At 36.7% G+C, this 23,913-nt stretch overlaps 1 protein-coding gene across 1 annotated transcript in view; it reads right to left on the bottom strand.

Annotated features, from left to right (window-relative positions):
• NUBPL (NUBP iron-sulfur cluster assembly factor, mitochondrial) overlaps positions 1-23,913 on the bottom strand; it is a 211,704-nt gene that overhangs the window by 109,933 nt on the left and 77,858 nt on the right. Inside the window, exons 5-6 of the mRNA XM_001490020.6 lie at positions 18,336-18,375; positions 18,156-18,246 (exon numbers count right to left, since the gene is read on the bottom strand). Of these exons, the coding sequence (XP_001490070.1) occupies positions 18,156-18,246; positions 18,336-18,375 (131 nt within the window). The remainder of the gene's footprint in view (positions 1-18,155; positions 18,247-18,335; positions 18,376-23,913) is intronic.

Below are 23,913 nucleotides of genomic sequence, written 5' to 3'. Positions count from 1 at the left end.
ATTTATCTGTCACTTTTTACCCCTGTTCTTCTCACAGCTACTGAATCGCCTCTTCCCCATCACAGGTGATTTTCAATTATTTGATGCCTCCAATTTTTCCCAGCTTCCTGGTCCCTCCTGACAACCTGTCTTCCTGGAAATCAAGCCTTGACTTCAAGGTTTCCCTCATTAATGGAAGTTTTTCCCCTTTGGACTTTCTGCCATGCTAATCCTGTATCCAACGATGGGTTTGCCCATGTCGGCTTTCATGCTTCAGAGAGTTGCGAAAGACAGACAAAAAAACTTGGCAAAACTAAAAAACTATGATATTTAGCATCCAGTGGGGCTTTCCTGCTACACAGCAATCCTTCATTTCAATCTTCATCTCTTTTTTATTTTTATTTTTTTTTAGGAAGATTAGCCCTGAGCTAACATCTGACACCAATCCTCCTCTTTTTGCCAAGGAAGATTGTCCCTGAGCTAACTAACATCTGTGCCAACCTTCCTCTATTTTATACATGGGATGCCTGCCACAGCATGGCTTGATAAGCAGTGCATAGGTCCATGCCTAGGATCCAAACTGGCGAACCCCAGGCCACTGAAGCAGAGTGCCCAAACTTAACCACTACACCACCAGGCTGGCCCCTCGAATCTTCATCTCTTTTTTTTAATTCCTCTGACAGCAACTAAAAAGCACTGCCTCTGGATCATCGTTTGCCTGAACCTGATTTCAGAACCACCAGAATTAGTGAGAGTCACTTACCAGGGATAATCTGTGAAAACTGCAAACTCCTTGGCCCTCCCCTCAGACCTACTGAACAAAAATCTTCAACTGGGGAATGGAACAGGTAGGCTATAAATCTGAATTTTCAACTAGCTCCTCAGATAATTTTTATGAATACTGAAATGTGTGAATCAAATTGGCTCTATCGAGTAAACTCACTATCTTTCTCCTTCCACTGAGAAAAGCAAAGAAATAATAACTTTTTTCAACCTCTTTTTAGTGCCAGGTTCAATGGGGTTCCCTCATCTGATCTTCTTTCCATTCTACTCACCAAATTTGGAACCACAGATTTATTTTCCAAAAATAACTCATTTATATAATCTTTTAATCCAATTCCCTTTGCCTCTTTCATATTTCTCTTTAAATAATCTTCTCATTTTCTAGAATCTTCAGTCTCTCTTCATTGTATTCTATACCCCGAAAAAGATATGGCTGTCCCTTTTGGAAAACAAATGAAAGGGCTTTCAGCAGCCAGCCCCGTGGCCTAGTGGTTAAGTTCAGCATGCTCCACTTCAGTGGCCCAGGTTCAGTTCCTGGGCACAGACCTACACCACTCGGTGGCAGCCCTGTTGTGGTGGCTACCCTCATACAAAATAGAGGAAGACTTATTGGCACAGATGTTAGCTCAGGGTGAATCTTCCTCAGCAAAAAAATTAAAAAGAAAAGAAAAGGGCTTTCATTTGATCCATCCTAGTTTCCTTTCCTTTTCCCCACCTCCCAACCCCCAGCCCCCTGCATGGCCTATTTTATCTAATAAGCAGAATACACCTTTACCCTCATGGCCTCACCATAAATCCATTTTTAAATCCCTATAATCTGACTTTTTTCATTCACGTTCTAAAGGATCACAAATGGCCACTGAACATCTTTTATCTCCTTGCCCTTTTTTAATCTTCATTCTCACTGATCTTCATTCTTAACACTCTGCAAACCAGTGGTTCCCAAACTTGTCTACACTGTGGAATCAGCGGGACTGCTCCAAAAAGGCTGGTGCCTGGGTCACACAACAAGAGTTTGTGATGTAATTGGTCTAGAGAAGGACCCAAAATTTGAAATTTTTAAAAGATCCCCAGATGATTATAATATGTTGGATAACATTGCTCCAAACACCTGATCTTCATGACATTAGTATCCTTAGTTCTTTTCCTATTTCTTGAACTATTTCATTTCCTCTTTACTAACTCCTTTTCCTCCCACAAAATCACCCATCCCAAAGTAGGAATGCTAACCAAAGAGAAGTCCCCAACCCATTACTCTTCTCTTATAATTAATATAATTCAAGCCTGAAAATATAAAAGATGTCTTGGGAGGATAGCGGTGATGACGATAATAATGATGATACCTAATATCAACAAATCTAATATTCCACTGATCATAAGATGTATCATTATTTTATGAAGCACTAAAACAGAAAAAACACGTAAGATGAGGAAGAATCTAATAGGAGAACCCTTCATAAAGCTGAGACCCCAAAGGACTATGCTCTCTTAACCTGAAAGTAAATGAATTACAAATCCACAATGTAGAAATAAATTTCAAAGAAATGTGCATCTCTCTACTTGGGCCCTGGTAGAAAGCAGAAAAATATCTTCTTAAAAAGATGAATCACAAGTTGGTACCCATGCAGATTTCCAATCTGAATACATACCATCAGAGTGGTCCCAAACTCCAACAGAGAAGTCAATTTAAAGTTGCCTTAGGTTGAAAGTGATTGGAGAAACAACACAAAACCTCTCTGAAAGAAGCTGCCTTTAAGCCAGGGATAAAGGAATTCTAAAAAGCCGTCACTTGTAAGATGTATCCTGATTAGAGAAATGTTAAAATAAATATTTTTAAAAACCAGCTAATTTGTATTCAGATTGACCATCCAATAACAACAGGGCACACTTACATGACACATACCATAGTTTCTAAACATATTGCACATATTAACTTGTTTAATCTTCACAAGGAGGTAGCCACCATTGGCCCTATTCTATGGGTGAGGAAACTAAAGTCCACAGAGGTTTCGCCCCAGGACATACAGCTATTAGATGTGCAGTAGAGACTGGACTTAGGCAGATGTGGCTCCAGCGTCCATGGCCATAGCTACCAAGCTATGGACATAGTTCTGGAGAATATCAATAGTTAAGGGGTAGACAGAGAAAAAGAACCCAAAGATCTAAAGGAAATTATGCAAGCTGCCAGAGAAAATAGACACATCACTCACAGAGGAATAATTACAGAAATTATGGCAGATTTTTCATTGGAAATATTGAAAGGCAGGAGACAATGGAACAGCATCTTTAAAGTGCTTAAGAAAAAAATGACAACACAGGATTCTATACGCAATGAAAGTAAAAAGGAAAAATAAAGACATTTCCAATAAATGAAAGTTGAGAAAATTCTTCACCAGTAGACCCACATCACAAAAAAGACTAAAGAAAGTTCTTCGAGATAAAGAAAAATAACAGATGAAACTCAAATCTAAAGAAATGAAAAGCACAGAAATAGCAAATTTGTGGGTAAATACAAAAGCTTGTTTTTCTTAATTTCTTCAAAAAATAACTGTTTAAATAAATTCATAACATTATATTGTGAGAATTATAATGTATATATATTTAAAATATATCACAATACATAAAGGACGGAAGGTAGTAAACAGAATTATACTGTAATAAGGTAATTGATTTTATATAAAGCAGCACAATATAAACCTTAAGAAGACTGTGAAAAGTCAAGAAATCATATTGTAATCCCTAAAGTAGCTACAGAATAATAACATGAAGAGGTATGGCTAAAAAGCCAATCGAAGGGTTTAAATGGAGTGCAAGAAATATTTCATTTATCCAAAATAATACAGGAAAAGAAAAACAAAGGAAGAAAGAAACAGACGGAACAAATGGGAAAAAACTCAAAATGGTAGACTTAAACCCAACCAACCATACCAATGTTACAGTAAATGTAAATGGACTAAGCACTCTAATTAAAAGGCAAAGATTATCACACTGGGTAAAAGAGCACAATACACATAAATATTGTATATGAGAGATCCACTTTAAATATAACAAAATAGAAGGTTAAAAGTAAAAGGATAAAAAAGATATTTCATGGAAACAGTATGTACCAGAAACTAATGTGGCTATATTAATAACAGATAAAGTAAACTTCAAAATTTTTTTAACAAGAGAGTTTACCCGAGATAAAGAGGCACATTTACAACAATAAAAAGGTCAATTCACCAGGAAGACATAACCATTCTAATTGTGTATCAAGAGCTTCAAAATGTATGAAGCAAAAACCAAAATAAAGGGAGAAATGAACAGTCCCACAACCAGAGTTGAAGATTTTAACACTCCTCTCTCAGTAATTGATAGAATAATAGACAAAAAAATCAATAAAGATATAAAAGCTTTGAAAAACACTGTCAACCTGACTTAAATGATATTTATAGAAGATTAACCACAACAACTACAAAATACACATTCTTCCTAAAAGCACATGGAACAACTGCAAAGATGGACCATATGGTCCATAAAGTAAGTCTCAAAAGAATTTTTTCCAGTAGTTTTAATGAGATCATAGTGATTTATAACATCATGTAATTTCGTGTTTACATTATTATTTATCAATTTCTGAATAGACTTCACTGTGCTCACCAGCAGTAGTCTAATTTTTGTCTGTCACAGTACATATGTGCTCATTTACCCCTTTCACCCCCCTCTAACACCCTTCCCCTCTGGTAATCACTAATCTGTTCTCTTTCCAAAAAAAATTTTTTAAGGATTGGTACCTGAGCTAACATCTGTTGCCAATGTGTTTTTCTTCTTCTTCTTTTCACCAAAGCCTCCCAGTACATAGTTGTATATTCTACGTGTGAGTGCTTCTGGTTGTGATATTTGGGACACCGCCTCAGCACATCCTGATGAGTGGTGCTAGGTTGATGCCCAGGATCCGAACTGGTGAAACTCCAGGCCACCAAAGCAGAGCGTGTGAACTTAACCACTTGGCCACAGGGCCGGACCCTCAAAAACTTTTAAAGATTGACATTTTATGGGGTAAATTCTCTAACCAAAACAAAACTACACTAAAATAAATGCCATTAAGTTATTAAAAAGATTCTTGAATGTTTGTAAAATAAAAAACATACTATAAATATCCATAGGTAAAATAAAAAGAAATTATAAATTATTCCAAGTTGAATGATAATGAAAACACAACAAACCACAATTGGCAGGATTCTAGGCAATGACTAGGGATAAATTATAGCCTTAACTATTTATAATAAAAAATAAGAAATGTTTGAAATTAATTATCTAAGTTACTACCTTAAGAAGCTAGAAAAAGAAGAGCAAATTAAGCCTGAAGTAAATAAAAAAGTAAAAAGAAACAAAAGAAAGAAAAAATAAAAGAAAATAATGATACAGGAGAAAACAATGAAATAAGAAATAAATATAAAATAGAGAATTTAAAACACCAAAAGTTGATCTTTTGAAAAAATTAATAAAATTGATAAGTCCTTAGCGAGAAAAACCAAGAATAAAAGAGAGAAAAAACATATTACCAATAGTAGGAATAAAGAGGGAATATTGCTAGATTTTATATCCTATTTAACAAGGTAATAAGGCAATATTATGAACAAACTTCACGTATATATTCTGCAACTCAGGTGAAATGAACAAGTTCCTCTACAACACAGCAAAAGTAAAACAAGATGAAATTACAGATCTGAGTAGAATTAGCCCTCAGAAATGTTCTCTCTACCCAGGAGAGAAAATAAAAAGACACTCCAGACCCAGATTTCCTTGGTAAATTCCATCAAATACAAACTTTAAACCAAAGCTAATAATTTTACTCCAACTCTTTCACAAAACAGAAGAGGAGGGAAGTACTTCTGAACTCATTTTTTGAGGCCAAGATAGCTGTCATACAACACCTGAAAAAAACATTACAGGAATAATAAATTACAAACCAGTATGCCTCATAAATATTGGTGTAGAACTCCTTCATAAAATATTACCAAACTGAATCCAGCAATATATTAAAAATAATTACAATATTATTTATTGTAATTAAAGTGTCATGACCAGGAAGAATTTATCTCAGGAATGCAAGGTTGGTCTAACACCAGAAAATCAATCAATGTAAAGCACCACAGTAATAGAATAAAGGAGAAAAACCACATGATCACTTCAATAAATGGACAAAAAAAGCAACTGAAAAAATTCAATGCCCATTCACAATAAAATTGTTGCTGACAGCAGCAAACAAAGAAACAGGAAGGAACTTCCAAAACCTGAGAGAGGGCATCAATGAAAACCTACTGCTATCATCATTCTCAATGATGAAATATTTAATGTTACCTACCCCCTAAATCCAGATGAAGACAAGGATGTCTGCTCTCATCTTTCTTGTTCAACATTATACTGGCAGTACTAGCCAATGCAATAATAAGACAAGAAAATGGAATAAAAGGCATATAATGGAAATGAAGCAATGAAACTGTTTTACTTGAAGACAACATCATGTGTGTAGAAGGCACCAAGAAAGCTACTAAACCACTACTTAAAAACAGAAATTTAGCAAAGTCACAGAATACAAGGTTAATAAACAAAACTAAATAGTATAAATTTTATGTGCTAACAGCAAACAATCTGAAATTAAAGATAAAAAATATTCTATTCACAGTATCATCAAAAACCACAAAATACTTAGAATAAATCTAACAAAAGACATACAAGACCCATACAATGAAAATTACATATTACTCCAAGAAATTAAAGAAAATCTAAATAAATGTAGAAACATACCAAGCTCATGAATTAGAACACTCAATGTTCTCAGTATCTCAACGCACCTAAAACCGCTCTATACGTTGAATACCATCCTAATGAAAATGCCAACATGCTTTTCTGCACAAAATAAGTTGAATCCAAAATTTATATGGAAATGTAAAAGAACCTAGAGTAGCCAAAACAATCTTGAAAAAGAAAAAAGTTGGAGGACTCACACTTTCTGATTTTAAACATTCTATACAGCTATAATCATCAAGACAGTATAGTTTTACTCTAAGGATCAAACTAGATCATGGAACACAATAGGGTGTATAGAGACAGAGCCATACACCTATGCTCAACTGATTTTCATCTAACATATCTAGTCAATTCAACAGGGCAAGCGAAGTCTTTTAAACAAATAATGCTGGAACAAACAGATAAACTATTACAATGTGTGTTTTCCAACAACCAAGCAATCAACTCAATTCAGACATTACCAAGAGATAGCATCAGATCCCACAGGTTAAGGAGTTAGTCCAACAAGACTGCTCCCACTTCAGAGATCAACTGCAAGTCTAGATTGTTACCTGTGCTTCTAGACTGACTGGCTATAAATCTGAGGTTTTCATCACCTGCTTCTCAGGTTCAATTAATTTGCTACAGCACCTCACAGAACTCATAGAAACATTTACTTATATTTACCAGTTTATTATAAAGGGTATTATAAAGGATACACAATTGTCCCATTTGCAACAACATGGATGGACCTTGAGGGTATTATGAAATAATCCAGAGAAAGACAATCCCCATATGATTTCACTCATATGTGGAAGATAAACAAACACATGGATAAACAGCCAGATGAAGGGGTACACAGGCAAGGTCCAGAAAGACCCTGAGCACAGGAATTTCGGTACACATGGAGCTAGGGTGTAAAACCCACCCAGCATGTGGATGTGTTCACCAACCCAGCAGCTCATCAAATAATGTTCAAGAGGTGTTTGGGGGGTTTTTTTCTCTTAGATTTTTTTTCAATTATATTATTGAGGTCATATTGGTTTATAACATTGTGTAATTTCAGGTGTACATTATTATATATCAGTTTCTGTATAGACTGCATTGTGCTCACCACCAATAGTCTAGTTTTTATCCATCACCATACATATTTGCCCCTTTACCCCTTTTGCTCACCGCCCCTAACCCCTTCTCCTTCTGGTAACTACTAATCTGTTCTCTTTATCCATGTGTTTGTTTATCTTCCACATATGAGTGAAATCATATGGGGATTGTCTTTCTCTGGATTATTTCACTTAACATAATACCCTCAAGGTCCATCCACGTTGTTGCAAATGGGACAACTGTGTATTTTTTATGGCTAAGCAGTATTTCATTGTATATATACAGCACATCTTCTTTATCCATTCTTCCTTAGAAGGGCACTTGGGTTGCTTCCACATCTTGGCTATTGTGAATAATACTGCAATGAACACAGGGGTGTATAAATCTCTTTGAATTGTTGATTTGATGTTCTTGGATAAATACCCAGTAGTAGGACAGCTGGATAGAATGGTATTTCTAATTTTTTGAGAAATTTCCATAGTGTTTTCCATAGTGGCTGTACCAGTTTGCATTCCCATCAGCATTCTCCATACCCTCTCCAACATTTGCTATTTTTCGTCTTGGTAATGATTACAGCCATTCTGATAGGTGTAAGGTGATATCTCATTGTAGTTTTGATTTGCATTTCCCTAATAATTAGTGACGTAATTAGTGACATTGAACTTCTTTTCAAGTGCCTGTTGGCCATCAGTATATCTACTTTGGAAAAATGTATGTTCATATCCTACACCCATTTTTGGTTCAGGTTGTTTTTTTGTTATTGAGTTGTATGAGTTCTTTATATATTTTGGAAAATGTCTATTCGTATCCTCCACCTATTTTCAGATCAGGCTGTTTGTTGTTGTTGAGCTGGATGAGTTCTTTACATATTATGGAAATTAACCCCTTGTTGGATATATGATTTGAATATATTTTCACCCAGTTGGTGGGTTGTCTTTTCATTTTGTTCACGATTTCCTGTGCCTTGCAGAAGCTCTTTAGTCTAAGGTAGTCCCATTTGCTTATTTTTTCTTTTGTTTCCCTTGCCTGAGTAGACACAGTATTTGAAAAGATATACCTAAGACCAATGTCAAAGACTGTACTATCTATATTTTCTTCTAAGAGTTTTATGGTCTCAGGTCTTACATTAAAGTCTTTTATCCATTTTGAGTTAATTTTTGTGTATCGCACAAGATAATGGTCTATTTTCATTCTGTCGCATGTGGCTGTCCAGTTCTCCCAACACCATTTGTTGAAGAGACTTTCCTTTCTCCATTGTATGTTCTTGGCTCCTTTCTTGAAGATTAGAGGCCTATAGATATGTGGTTTTATTTCTGGGCTTTCGATTCTGTTCCATTGATCTATGTGTCTGTTTTTGTACCAGTATCATGCTGTTTTGATTACTATAGCTTTGTAGTATAGTGTGAAGTCAGGGATTGTGATGCCTCCAGCTTTCTTATTTTTTCTCAGAATTGCCTGGGCTATTCGGAGTCTTTTGTTGTTCCATATAAATTTTAGGATTCTTTGTTCTATTTCCATGAAAAATGTCATCGGGATTCTGATTGGGATTGCATTGAATCTGTAGAATGCTTTCAGTCATATGGACATTTTAACTATGTTTATTCTTCTAATCCATGTGCATGGAATATCTTTCCATTTCTCTATGTCATCTTCAATTTTTTCAATAAGATCTTAGAGTTTTCAGTGTATAGGTTTTTCACCTCCTAGGTTAAACTTATTCCTATATATTTTATTTTGTTGTTCTTGTAAATGGGATTGTATTCTTGGCTTCTCTTTCCACTAGGTCATTATAGTGTATAGAAATGCAACTGATTTTTGCAAGTTGATTTTGTGTCCTGAAACTTTGCTGTAGTTGTTGATGTTTCCTGACAATTCTTTAGGGTTTTCTATACATAAAGTCATGACATCTGCAAACAGCGAGAGTTTCGCTTCTTCCTTGCCAATTTGGATATCTTTTGTTTCTTTTTCTTGTCTAATTGCTCTGGCCAAAACTTTCAGTACTATGTTGAATAGGAGCGGCAAGAATAGGCACTCTTGTCTTGTTCTTGTTCTCAGAGGGATAGCTTTCAGGTTTTCACTGTTACGTACGACGTTGGCTGTGGGTTTGTCATATATGGCCTTTATTATATTGAGGTGCTTTCCTTTTTTTTTTTCTTTTTAAAGATTGGCACCTGGGCTAACAACTGTTGCCAATCTTTTTTTTTTTTTCCTGCTTTATCTCCCCAAACGCCCCCTGTACATAGTTGTATATCTTAGTTGCAGGTTCTTCTAGTTGTGGGATATGGGATGCCGCCTCAATGTGGCCTGACGAGTGGTGCCATGTCCGCACCCAGGATTTGAACCCTGGGCCACTGCAGCGCAGCGCGCGAACTTAACCACTTGCCCACAGAGCCGGCCCCAGTGCTTTCCTTCTATACCCATTTTATTCAGAGTTTTTTTTTAATCATAAATAGATGTTGGAGCTTGTCAAATGCTTTCTCTGCATCTATTGAGATGATCAGGCGACTTTTATTCCTCATTTTGCTAATGTGGTGTATCATATTGATTTATTTGAGGATGCTGAACCATCCCCATATCCCTGATATAAACCCCACTTGATGATGGTGTATGATCCTTTTAATGTATTGCTGTATTCAGTTTGCCAATATTTTGTTGAGGATTTTTGCATCTATGTTCTTCAGCAATACTGACCTGTAATTTTCCTTCTTTGTGTTGTCCTTGTCTGGTTTTGGTATCAGGGTAATGGCACCCTCATAGAATGAGTTAGGAAGTATTCCATCTTCTTCAATTTTTTGGATGAGTTTGAGAAGGACAAGTATTAAATCTTCTCTGAATGGTTGGCAGAATTCTCCAGAGAAGCCATCTGGTCATGGACTTTTGTTTTTTGGAAGATTTTTGATTACTGTTTCAATTTCTTTACTGGTGATTAGTCTATTCAGATTCTCTATGTCTTCTCAATTCAGTTTTGTGAGGCTGTATGAGTCTAAGAATTTATCCATTTCTTTTGGGTTATCCAATTCATTGGCATATAGTTTCTCACGGTATTCTCCTATAATCCTTTGCATTTCTGTGGTATCTGGTGTAATTTCTGCTCTTTTATTTTTAATTTCATTTATTTGAGACTTCTCTTTTTTTCTTAGTGAGTCTGGCTAAGGGTTGTCACTTTTGTTTACCTTCTCAAAGAATCAGCTCTTAGTTTCACTGATCCTTATTTCTGTTTTTTTTTTAGTCTCTATTTCATTTATTTCTGCTCTAATTTTTATTATTTTCCTCCTTCAGTTGACTTTGGGTTTTGTTCTTCTTTTTCCTAGTTCTATTAGGTGTAGTTTAAGGTTACTTATTTGAGATTTCTCTTGTTGAGGTGGGCCTGTATCACTATAAGTTTCCCTCTTAGAACCACTTTTGTTGCATCCCATAAGAGTTGGTATGTTGTATTTTCATTTATATTTGTCTCAAGGTATTTTTTATTTCTCCTTTGATTTCTTCATTGGCGAAATGACTGTTCAGTAGAATGTTGTTTAGTCTCTACATATTTGTGGCTTACTCAGCTTTTTTCTTATAGTTGATTTCTAGTTTCATAGCATTATGATTGGAAAAGATGCTTGATATGATTTTTATCTTCTTAAATTTATTGAGGCTTACCTTCTTTCCCAACATATGGTCTACCTTGGAGAATGTTACATGTGCACTTGAGAATAATAAATATTCTGCTGTTTGGGGATAGAATTTCTATATATATCTATTAAGTCCATCTGATCTAATGTTACATTTAAGGCCACTGTTTCCTTGTTGACTTTCTGTCTGGATGATCTATCCATTGATGTAAGTGGGGTGTTGAGGTTCCCTAATATTATTCTACTGTTGTCAATTTCTCCCTTTAGGTCCGTTACTAGCTGCTTTATATACTTTGGTGTTCCTGTGTTATGTGCATATATATTCAGAAGTGTTATTTCCTCTTGGTGGAATGTCCATTTTATCATTATATACTGCCCCTCTTTGTCTCTCATTGTCTTTTATATCTTGAAGTCTATTTTGTCTGTTATAAGTGTGGCAACACCTGCTTTATTTTGTTTGCCATTTGCTTGGAGTATTGTCTTTCATCCCTTCACTCTGAGCCTATGTTTGTCGTTAGAGCTGAGACACGTTTCCTGGAGGCAGCATATTGTTGGGTCTTGTTTTTCAATCCATCTAGCCACTCTGTGTCATTTGATTGGAGAATTCAATCTATTTACATTTAGAGAGATTATTGATATATGAGGGCTCAATACTACCATTTTATCTCTTGTTTTCCAGGTGTTCTATATTTCCATTGTTTCTCTTCCCTTGTATTTCTGACTGACATTTCAGTTTGGTGGTTTTCTGTGATCGTTTTCTCCTTATTTATGATTTCTGGCTCTATTCTGATTCTTTGTTTAGAGGTTACCATGATGTTTGTATAAAATATCTCATAGATGAGATAGTCCATTTTCTGATAGCCTCTTATCTCCATTAGCCTAAGGAGGTTCCATCCTTTTCCTCTTCCCCTTCAGAGTTATTGTTGTTACAAATTCTTCTTTGTTCTGTTGTGGGTTTGTGACTAAACTGAAGTGTTTATAGTTATTTTTGATGTTTTCCTTCCCTTTATCTTTTATGTTATAATTAAGTGTTTGCCAGCCTGTTCTGATAGAGAGCTGAATTTTTCTGATTTTTTTCTATTTATCTCCTTGCTCCAAGCTTTGTAAACCTTTGCCTTTTTGCTTCAGGTATGAGGGCTTCCTTCATTATTTCTTGTAAGGGAGGTCTAGTGGCAATGAACTCTCTCAGCTTTTGTTTATCTGGGAAAGCTTTTATTTTCCCATCAAACCTGAAGATAGTTTTGTTGGATAATGTATTCTTGGCTGAAAGACTTTGTCTTTCAGTATTTTGAGTATATCATCCCATTCTCTCCGAGCCTATGAGGTTTCTGCCAAGAAATCCACTGAAAGCCTGATAGAGGTTCCTTTGTAGGTTATTTTCTTCTGCTTTGCTGCCCTTAATATTTTTTCTTTGTCATTGACTTTTGCCATTTTTAATATTATAGGCCATGGAGAAGGTCTTTTTGCATTGATGAAATTAAGAGTTCCATTGGTTTCATTTACTTGTAAGTCCAGTTCCTTCCCAAGGTTTGGGAAGTTCTCAGCTATTATTCCTTTGAATAAGCACTCTGCTCCTTTCTCCATCTCTTCTCCCTCTCTAATACCTATAATCCTTATATTGCTTTTCCTAATTGAGGCAGATATTTCTTGAAGAATTTCTTCACTTTTTAAAAATCTTAGTTCTCTTTCCTCTTCTACCTGAAGCACTTCTATATTTCTGTCCTCTAATTTACTAATTCTGTCCTCCATAACATAAGCTTTACTTTTTATGGATTCTACATTATTTTCTAATCTCATTGTGTTCTTTATATCTAGAATTTGTTTGGCATTTCTTTACAGTTTCAATCTCTTTGGTGATTTCAATCCTTCTGCTCATTAATTTTATTCCTGAGTTCACTGAACTGTGTTTCTGAATTTTACTGTAACTCCTTGAATTTCTTTATGATAACTATTTTGAATTCTCTTTCACTTAGATTGTAAATTTCTGTGACCTCAGGATTGGTTTCTGGAGACTTGTCATTTTCTTTCCGCTCTGAAGCGTTACTGTAGTTCTTCATGTTATTTGATGACTTGATCCTTTGCTGGCACATCTGTGGTAGTATCAGGTCACTGAATCCACCTGCCACCAATGCAGGAGAGCAGAAGCTGTGTTTTCTGATCCTGCCCAGTCTGCTGGAAGTTTTGCAGGTAGGGCTACTCTGCATTTCCCTGGACCAGCCCCAGCCACTCTGCAGGTTGTGTTTATGTGGGCAGGGCCTCTGCACCAGGGAGGTTAGTCAGCACCATAGAAAGGGCTTCTGTGCTCCACAGGGGACTGGCTCAGCTGCTGTGCACTAAGTGGAAGGGAAACCTATGCAGGGGCTGAGCCACCACTTGGTGGGCCTTGTGGGCTGCTGTGCTTTGCAAACAGAGCACCTTCTGAGCAGGCAGAATGCCTTCTCACTTGCACTGTGCTCAGTGGGTGGGTGCCTTTGTAGGGGCTGAGCCACTGCCACTTGGTGTAGAGAGTTCCCTCAGCAGGGCCACCACAGCACAGTGCGTGTTCCCACGGGCTGGGCTACCCCTCCAAAAGCATTCATGTGCAGGCCAAGCTGTCCCCACATCCTCTTTCAGTCACATCAGATGCTGTGTGAGGATCCACAACCTGGCTCACTGGTGTCAGGCAGGAGGGTGGTACTTACCTAGTTCCACTGCCTCCTGGGAATCCAGTCCACCCACCTTCAGATGCACAGCTGGGTGGATCTGTCAGGTGTCCTGTTGTGCCTGTGGGAATTCTCTGCTGTTTAATAAATGTCCATTTAGTTGCAACTTAGAGGGGAGAGACAAAAGGAACAACTCACTCTGCCATGATGTTGATGGCACCCTTGTTAAGAGTTTTTATAGAGCTTAATCTGCAGCCCACTCCCCTTCCCCTTCCCAGAGGTCAATGGGTGGGGCTGAAAATTTCAACCCTCCAAACACTTGGTCTTTATGGTGACCAGCCTCAGGCTGAGGCTATCTAGGGGCCCCACCCTAAGTACCTCACTAGCATAAACTCATATGTGCTCAAAAAGGGGCTCAATATGAATGTAAAAGACATTCCTGTCACTCAGGAAATGCCAAGGGTTTTAGGAGCTTTGTGCCAGGACCTGGGGACAAAGAACAAATATATTGCCTATTATACCACAACCATGAAAAAATAAAAATCTTGACCCTTATCTCACTTCACACACAAAAATTAATTCAAGATGTATAAGTCAGAACTATAAAACTTTGAGATAAAAATACATAAGGATAGCTTTACAACCTTGGGGTAGACGGACAAAGACTGAGAGAGGGCACAAAAAGCACTAAGCATTAAAAAATTTTTCTTGATAAGTCGGATTTTATGAAAATTTAAAACACCAGCTCACCAAAAGGCAAGCCAAAGACTGGGGGTAATAGTCCCAAGACATATATCTGACAATGGACTTACATCCAGAATATATTAAAACTCTTGCAACTCAGTTACAAGAAGAAAAATTAACCCCCCTCCCAAAAAATGAGTAAACAATTTAAACAGACACTTCACAAAAGAAGATACAACAATATCTAATATGCAAATGAAAAGGGACTCAACATCGATTCCCAGGGAAGCACAAATTAAAACCATAAGAAGATACCATTTTACACCCACTAGTTAAGAGACTGACAACACCAAATGTTGACAAAGATGTGAAGCAAATGGAACTCTCATGAACATCTGTACAGGTATCTATAGTAGCATTATTCATAACAGCCAAAAACTGTAGACTACCCAAATGTCCATCAATAGAGAAATAAACAAACAATACTTTGTCATATTCATGCAGTGGAATACTACTCAGCAATAAAAAGGACTCAACTGCTTATATGCAACAAGGATGACTTTCAAAAGCATTAGGCTAAGAGAAAGAAATCAGATACAAAAGGCTACATCCTGTAGGGTTCCATTTACATGAAGTATAAGAACATGCAAAACTCATTTATGGTGATAGAAATGACAACAGTGATGGCCTACAGTGGGGGACTGAACAGAAGGTAGCCAAGGAAACTTTCTAGGGGGATGAAAATGTTCTCTATCTTCACGAGCGTATGGTTACATAGGTATATATACATTACATTAATGAAAAATCATTGACCTATACATATAAGATCTGTGCATCCCACTGTATGTATAAGTTTAACTCAACAAAATATTGTAAGGAAGAGGGAAAAAAACTTTAAACCAAACTTCCAGTTCAAGATGGCAGACTGGTAAGTATTCATCTTCTCCTCCAAAATAGCAACTGGAAAGGGACATAAGAAGAACTGCTAGAATACTGGTATTCTATTTATCTTATCCCAAATGATGACTATATAGCTGTTTCATTTTGAGACAATCCATCTATCTGTACACTTACAATTTGTTACACTCTTCAGTATTTAAGTTACACTCCCTTGTTTTTAAATCTGCCAATGAATCAGGTACCCTCCACAATCCACTGCTGTAGAGAGCATCTATCCAGCTACTAAATTTTCACAAAGGATGTTAAATGCTCATCTGCTTTCTAAAGCAAAACAGAAAATAAAAACAAACCACTCCTTAATTAGCAGCTTAGGTGGTTGGCATGGGTCACAGTGTAGTCCAAAAATATCTGCTTTTCAGTTACCATTAAAATGTGCAAATAATAGAAGTGACTTTACAAAAAGACTCTAAGGTAAATATGCAGTCTCATATCCTAGAGGATATTCTAGGTATCCTCTAAGTATCCCAATAAAATAAGTTACGGATCCATTTTCTCACCTCATCTTTCACCCTGATATTTTGTCCTATGTTTGCTGAAAATATATCTTCAGCATTTATTAGAGTAAACTGACTTTTATATAATTTATGTGTCAGAGAGCCAAATCTCCAAATCTCCACTAGGTCCTCTGCCAGACTACCAAATTCTCCAAATATTTTTTAAGCTGAGCATTTGATAAACATTGAGAAAAAAAATGAATAACATTAGATGCCTAAAGTGTTCAGAGCATGGCTGAATTTGGAAATCAAAAATGTATAATGCTGGCAATTAACAAACTTATTCTATATCCTCCAACAACGTTCAGCAGTAGGTAAAAGAGGCTGGGTTATGGCAGGACATCTGAGAATGTGGAATGGGGAGTCTATCGCTCCTCTCTTCCCAATGTCCCACAAAATAAAAAAATAATATATTCTAGCTCCTTTAGACTTTTGATCTTTTCATCTCTGGTTTCAAAAAGTTTTCTTCATTTATAAAAGCACGTACTAAATCTAAGAGTGAGCTTCTGGTGCAATCTTTTCGCAGACTGATTAATTCCCACAGTTGGTTTAATCTCCCTTATTTTGTGGAAGACTTGCTCTGTGCCTCTCCTGAGGGCATGTGCACACTCGCTCTCTCTCTTCCACCCTCAGGGGCTCAAATGCAGGGCTGCTTTCCTCATCTGTTGGAATTTGAGATTTAAAAGAGTCCCTGAGATTCAAAAAGGACACTTAGGAACAGGAAGGAGAACAGGCACACACCTTGCTGGGGATGGGCTATGGGGATCCTGCATCCCTGAGCTGGGAGCATGGATGCTCACCCAGGACCTCTGGATCTCCTATCACCGACTTGGATCTCTAAGTCTCGGATCACGTGGAAGGAGGAAGTATTTCCACCTTCTTGTGGCCATTCATAAAGGCTCAGGAAGAATCTGAATCATTTCCTCTTCAGAATCATAACACTAACATAGGAGCGGGAAAACAAATATTTAAAATATTCTCGCAAGATCAGAACTTTCCTTTTGGTGTTTCCAAATTTCTACCAACTAACTTTAATTATAAACTGAACAAAGATAGTTTAGAATTTCCTAAAAAAAAAAAAAAAAAGTCAACAAAAAGAGGCTGTGTTAATCCACACAAATAAAGGTCAAGGTCACAAAGGAGTTGGTAGGGAAGGGGTATTGTTGGGAGTATAACTGAAATAACCCACTATGGGATCTGAGTGTAAAAGAGTAGAGACTTAAAAGCACTAGGAAAATAGAAAGATTCTGGGACCAGAGATCAAAGAGCACATTTATCAGAACTGAAGCAGCAGAAGAAACATAAGATGTTACAATGAAAAAAGAAGAGTTTCAGAGTTCAAGACATTTCATCTATGCATTTTCTCTGGAAATGAATATTGAAATATCTATGAGTAAAACTGTCAACCTCTAACATGGTGCCTGACCCAAAGTAAAATCTGAATAAATAAGGGGTAATCACTCTAAGTTGGTAGAGAAAATCCAAATTACTTATAATATTTACCTAGAACATAATTAATGCTAAATTCACAGCTACTAAGCAAAAACTAAAATTTATTCCTATAAATAACATATATCCCACCTGATATTTTTAGATTATCCAATCAACTGTTCTCTTCTTTAAGGATAAATTAAAGTTGATTGGACATATATATATAAACATATACCCATATGTACTCAGAGTAAACCAAAGTTTCATTTTGTTCTGAAGCAATTTTAAATCACAAGCAACATGGTTTATATAAGTTTTTTCTACATCAGAGGAATTTCTACACTGCCCTTATGACTCAGTATTGGCCACAATGATATTAACCATAAATCTAAAGAAAGCAGATTACTTATAAAATAGATTTCCTTGTCTTGCTGCAGACTCCACAGAGCAACAGAACAATATAAAATAAGACATTAGGATTTTTAGTAATCATAAGCAATGGGAAAGACTAAATCATGTAAGAGTGAAATTTGGTCTTGGCTCCACATAACTCATTATATGTTCAGTCTATCAACTGGATTCTTTTGTAAAATATCTCAAATCTGAATGCAAATTTTAACAACTCTCCAATCAGCAAATGCATTTACCACAGTGTGCCCATAAAAAAAGGATATTTAATGCAATTTTCTTACCTGCCTCAATAGTTTCTCAATGGCTGACATTACCATAAGGCCTCTCCAAACAACTGGTGCAGTCTCTTCAACCAGGAAGCCCATAGACATACTGTAACAGTAAACCAAAAATACAACTAATTTACATAAGTTAGTCAATATTATTCTGAAAAGCAACATAAGTAAAAAAGATATGCTCACCAAGCAACACCATAATTCAAAAGGGGCCTCATTAGGTTGCCTGAAATAAGAAAAAAAATCTTTCTTTTAGAAGAGTAACTCATCATATATAACATACTGACTTGTTTTCTTATCATAGAGTGTCAAATTAAAAATATAAATAGGCTACTGCTACTCTTTAACTTCCAAATGCTTCACCTCAATTTGCAACAGTTTAAACACTATACAAGCATACAACTAATACTGCCAATAGATGCAACATCTAAAAATAGTTGGAATATAGTTTTGTTAAGAAACAATTCATCTGTAATTTTCAAATATGTTTCTAAAATAGCCTCAATAAGTAATTTTCTCTACCAATTTTATTCATATATATAGATATATAAACGACATACATGTGCTTATCTTGCATGTGTATACATGTATATTTGCACACGCACACACACATCTAATAAGTTTTTTTTAAAGATTGGCACCTGAGCTAACATCTGTTGCCAATCTTTTCTCTCCCCGTTCCCCTTCCCCTTCTCCTTCCCCTCCCCAAAGTTCCCCAGTGTATACTTGTATATTGTAGTTGTAGGTCCTTCTAGTTCTGCCACATGAGATGCCATGTCAGCAAAGCTTGATGAGCAGTGCCATGTCCACACCCAGGATCCGAACCCACAAAACCCCGGGCAGCCAAAGCAGAGTGTGCGAACTTAACCACGCAGCCACGGAGCGGGCCCCCAAGTTCTTTTTTTTTTTTTTTTTTACTTTACTTGAAGAATTTGAAAAGTACAAAGATCCAAAGAAGTAGGAAAACTCTATTTTGTACCTCAACATAGTAAAAGCCATATGTGAAAAACCCAGAGCAAGCATCATACTCATTGGTAAAAGATTAAAGGTTTTTCCTCTAAGATCAGGAACAAGAAAGGATGCCCATTTTTTTCCCCTTCTATGCAGCATAATACTGAAAGTTACAGCAAGAGCAATTAGGCAAGGAAAAGAAATAAATGGCATCCAAATTGACAAGGAAGAAGTAAAATTTTCTCTACTAGCAGAAGTTATGACCTTATCTATACAAAATCCTGAAGATTCCACAAAAAATTGTTAGGGCTAATAAATGAATTCATAGCAAGAATACAGGATTCAAAGTCAACACATAAAAATCAGTTGCATGTCTATACACTAACAATGAACAGTATGAAAAGGAAATTATGAAAGCAATTCCATGTATAACAGCATAAAAAAGAATCAAATACTTAGGAATTAATTTAACCAAGGAGGTTGAAAGACTTGTACAATGAAAACTACAAAACATGCCTGAAAGAAATTAGAGAACACACAAAAAAAAGGAAACATCTCATGTTCATTGACTGGAACACCCAATATTGTTAAGATGTCAATATTATCCAAAGCAATCTAGAGATTCAATGTAATCCCTATCAAAATCCCAATTACATTTTTTGCAGAAATAGAAAAATCTACCCTAAAATTCAAATGGAATCTCTAGGAACCCGAAAAGACAAATCAATCTTGAAAAAGAAGAAAGCTGGGGGGCTCACACTTCCTGATTTCAAAACTTACTACAAAGCTATGGTAATCAAAACTGTGATATTCGCATAAAGGCAGATATAGATAAATGGAATAAAACAGAGAGCCCAGAAATAAACCCTCACATATATAGTCAAATGATTTTTGACACGGGGGTGCCTAGACCATTCAATGGGGAAAGGACAATCTTTTCAACAAATGATACTGGGAGAACGGGATATACACATGCAAAAGAATAAAGTTGGACCCTTACCTAACACAATATACAAAAATAAACTGAAAATAGATCAAAGACCTAAATGTAAGAGCTAAAATTATAAAACTCTTAGAAGAAAACATAGGGCAAAAGCTTCATGTCACTAGATTTGGCAAGGTTTTCTTGGATATGATACCAAAAGCACACACAACAAAAGAAACATTAGGTAAATTGGATTTCACAAAAATTTTTAAAATGTAGTGCATCTGTGACATTGTGATTTATAAGAAATATATATATTTGGTCATTCAGATGACTGAAATAGAATGTTGCTCAGATGTATTTATTCTTCATCCACAGTTCCTGGCTCACAGTTCCCAAAACTCTTGGAATGTCCTGAGTGATAAGAGCAATAGGAGACTCCATCCTGGGATAGGGACTGGTTGTGAGGAGAACCAGGCATGTGATCAAGGGACTGGAACTTTCAGTTCCACTCTCTGATTCCTGGGAGGGGAGGGGTGCTTGAGGCTGAGTCAATTGCCAACGGCCAATGACTTAGTCAATCGCTACACAATTAAGCCTCCATAAAAACCCAAAAGGACAGCTTATCAGCTTTTTTTTGGAGAGCTTCTGGGTTGGTGAACACATGCAGGTGCTGAGAGAGTGGTCTGCCTGGAGAAGGCATGAAAACTCAGCATCCCTTCCCTCATACCTTGCCCTACACATCTCTTCTATCTGGATGTTCATCTGTATCCTTTATCGTAACCTTTAATAAACTGGTAAACAAAAGTAAGTGTTTCCATGAGTTCAGAGAGCCATTCTAGCAAATTAGTCAAATCCAAAGAGGGGGTCAGGGGAACCTCTGATTTATAACCAGTTGGTCAGAAGTACGGGTCACAACCTGAGACTTGCAACTAGTGTCTGAAGTTGGGGGTAGTCTTGTGGGACACAGCCCTTTACCTGTGGAATCTGATTCTATCTCTGGGTAGATAGTGTCAGAATTGAGTTGAACTCTTGGACAACCTGCTGTCATCCAAAAACTGTTTGTTAATGTGGGGAAGCCTCGACACACACACATTGGAATTAGGTCCAGGAACCCTTTTGTAATGTCAAAAGACAATATCAACAAAGTAAAAAGGAAAGCCACAGAATAGGAGAAAATATTTTCAAATCATATCATAGAAGGGATTAAAATCCAAGATATACAGAAAACTTCAAAAGCTCGGCAACAAAGAAAACAAAACCCAAATCAAAAATGGGCAAAGGAAGTGAATAAACTTTTAGAAGGAAGATATACAAATAGACAATAAACACATGAAAAAATGTTTAACATCACTGATCATTAGGTAAATTAAAATCAAAATTATAATGAAACGAGAGAGGTGAAGATGGCAGTGTAGGCAGACTCTGAACTCACCTCCTCCCACGGACACAACAAATTTACAACTACTCTGGGAACAATTACCCCTGGGAGAGAACTGAAAACTGGATAAAAAGTACCCTTGCAACAAGGAACAGTCCTGACTGAGGTGGAAGAGGCAGAAATTCATTTCTGGAGAGAAAAAAAAACCACCTTCCCAAGCTGCAGCAAGTAACAGCAAGCTGGGAGCAATCTTAAAGTACTCAGCCTTCCCTGGGGGAGTGGGGGACCTGAGTGGAGGAGTGTTACCACTATAAGCATCCTTTGGACTCAGCACAACTGAGACAAGTGTCATACTATCTGGCTTTGCTGGCTATTAACCACCATGGGGAACACCCCCACAAAAGCTTTTTTGGAAAGAATGGGAAGAAAGCCAGCCCTTAAAGGACCCATGCATGAATTTACCTGTTTTGGAAAGCAACTTAAAATCACTACAAAGAAAGGCACACAGTCCTTTGGTGAAAAGGGACTCACCTGATAGGCTCTGGGTGCATCTCAGGGAGATGTGAGACCTCTCTAGAGCTTGAGACATTGGCAGCAGCCATTATTATGACCTAGTACAGGCATGCTGACACAGATGCTAGTAGATGCAATTGGAGTTCTGAGAAAGCACAGAGAAAGAAGCAAAGTGAGGAGGCAAAGGAATACTTTCCAAGTCAGGGAAAAGAACAAAACCTCAGAAAAAGAACTAAATGAAACAGAAATAAACAATCTACCTGACAAAGAGTTCAAACAAAAAGTCATAAAGCTGCTCACTGATCATGGGAGAAGAATGGATGAACTCAATGAGAACGTCAACAAAGAATTGGAAAACAAAAAAGAACCAATCGGAAATGAAGAATACAATACTGGAAATGAAAAATTCACTAGAGGGACTCAATAGCAGAGTAGATGATACAGAAGAATAGATCAGCAAGCTGGAAAAGACTACATGAAATCAACCAAGCCAAAAAGAAAAAAAGAATTGAAAAGAATGACAACAGTCTAAGGGACCTCTGGGACAACAGCAAGCACACTAACATTCATATTATAGGTGTCCCAGGAGAAGATAGACACAAAGGGACAGAGAATCTATTTGAAAAAATAATAGCTGAAAACTTTCCTAACGTAAGGAAAGAAATAGACATCCAGGTACAGGAAGCACAGAGAACACCAAACAAGATAAACCCAAAGAGGCCCATACCAAGACACGTTATAATTAAGATGTCAAGAATTAAAGATAAAGAGAGAACCCTAAAGACCACAAGAGAAAGGTAACAAATTACATACAAAGGAAACTTCATAAGGCTATCAGGTGACTTATCAGCAGAAACCTTACAGGCTAGAAAGGAGTGGAACAATGTATTTAAAGTGGTGAAAGGAAATAACCTAAAACCAAGAATACGCTACCCAGCAGTTATCATTCAGAATGGAAGAAGAGATAAAGAGTTTCCTGGACAAGCAAAAATTAAAGGAGTTTATCACCAAGAAATCAGTTTTAAAGGAATGCTAAAGGAACTTATTTGAGTTAGAAAGAGAAGACCGCAAAGAGGAATACAAAAAGTATTAAAAAAAAAAAAAAAAAAAAAGGAGCTGACCCCATGGTCAAGTAGTTAAGTTCACACACTCTGCTTCAGCAGACCAGGGTTCCCTGATCTCGATCATGGGCGCAGACCTAAGCACTGCTCATCAGGCCATGCTGTGGCATCATCCCACAGAGAAGAACGAGAATGACCTTCAACTAGGATACACAACTATGTACAAGGGCTTTGGGGAGAAAAACAAGGAGAGAGAGAGGAAGACTGACAGCAGATGTTAGCTCAGGGCCAATCTTCCTCACCAAAAAAGCACAACTTTTAAAACAAGGCAATAAAATCACTGGTAAAGTCAAAAATACAGTAAAGGTAGCAGATCAACCACTCATGAAGATAATATGAAGGTCAAAAGACAAAGGTACTAAAATTACCTATTTCCATGATAAGAAGTTAACAGATAGATGCACACAAAGAGAGAAGTTAGATATGATATCAAAAACACAAAATGTGGGAGGAGGGGAGTAAAAGAGTAGAGCTTTCAGAAAGAGGTCAAACTAAAGAGACCATCAACTTAATACAGACTGCTATATACATAGGTTATTATAGATGAACCTCATGGTAGTCACAAATCAGAAACCTAAAATAAATACACAAAAAATTAAGAGAAAGGAAGCCAAACAATACTAAAGAAAGCCATCAAACCACAAGAAAAGAGAGCAAGAGAAGAAGAAAGGAACAGAAAAGAACTACTGAAACACTCAGAAGAAAAGTAACAAAATGGCAATAAGTACATACTTAGCAATAGCTACTTTAAATGTGAATGGACCAAATGCTCCAGTCAAAGGGTGGCTGATTGGATAAAAACGTAAGACTCACGTATATGCTGCATACAAGAGACACAGTGCAGACCTAAAGACACTCACAAACTGAAAGTGA

The sequence above is a fragment of the Equus caballus genome, chromosome 1 (genome assembly GCF_041296265.1).
Source record: "Equus caballus isolate H_3958 breed thoroughbred chromosome 1, TB-T2T, whole genome shotgun sequence".
NCBI classification, from domain to species: Eukaryota; Metazoa; Chordata; class Mammalia; order Perissodactyla; family Equidae; genus Equus; species Equus caballus.
Note: the sequence above shows the minus strand (reverse complement) of the source record. Positions and strands in the feature narration are given on the sequence as shown.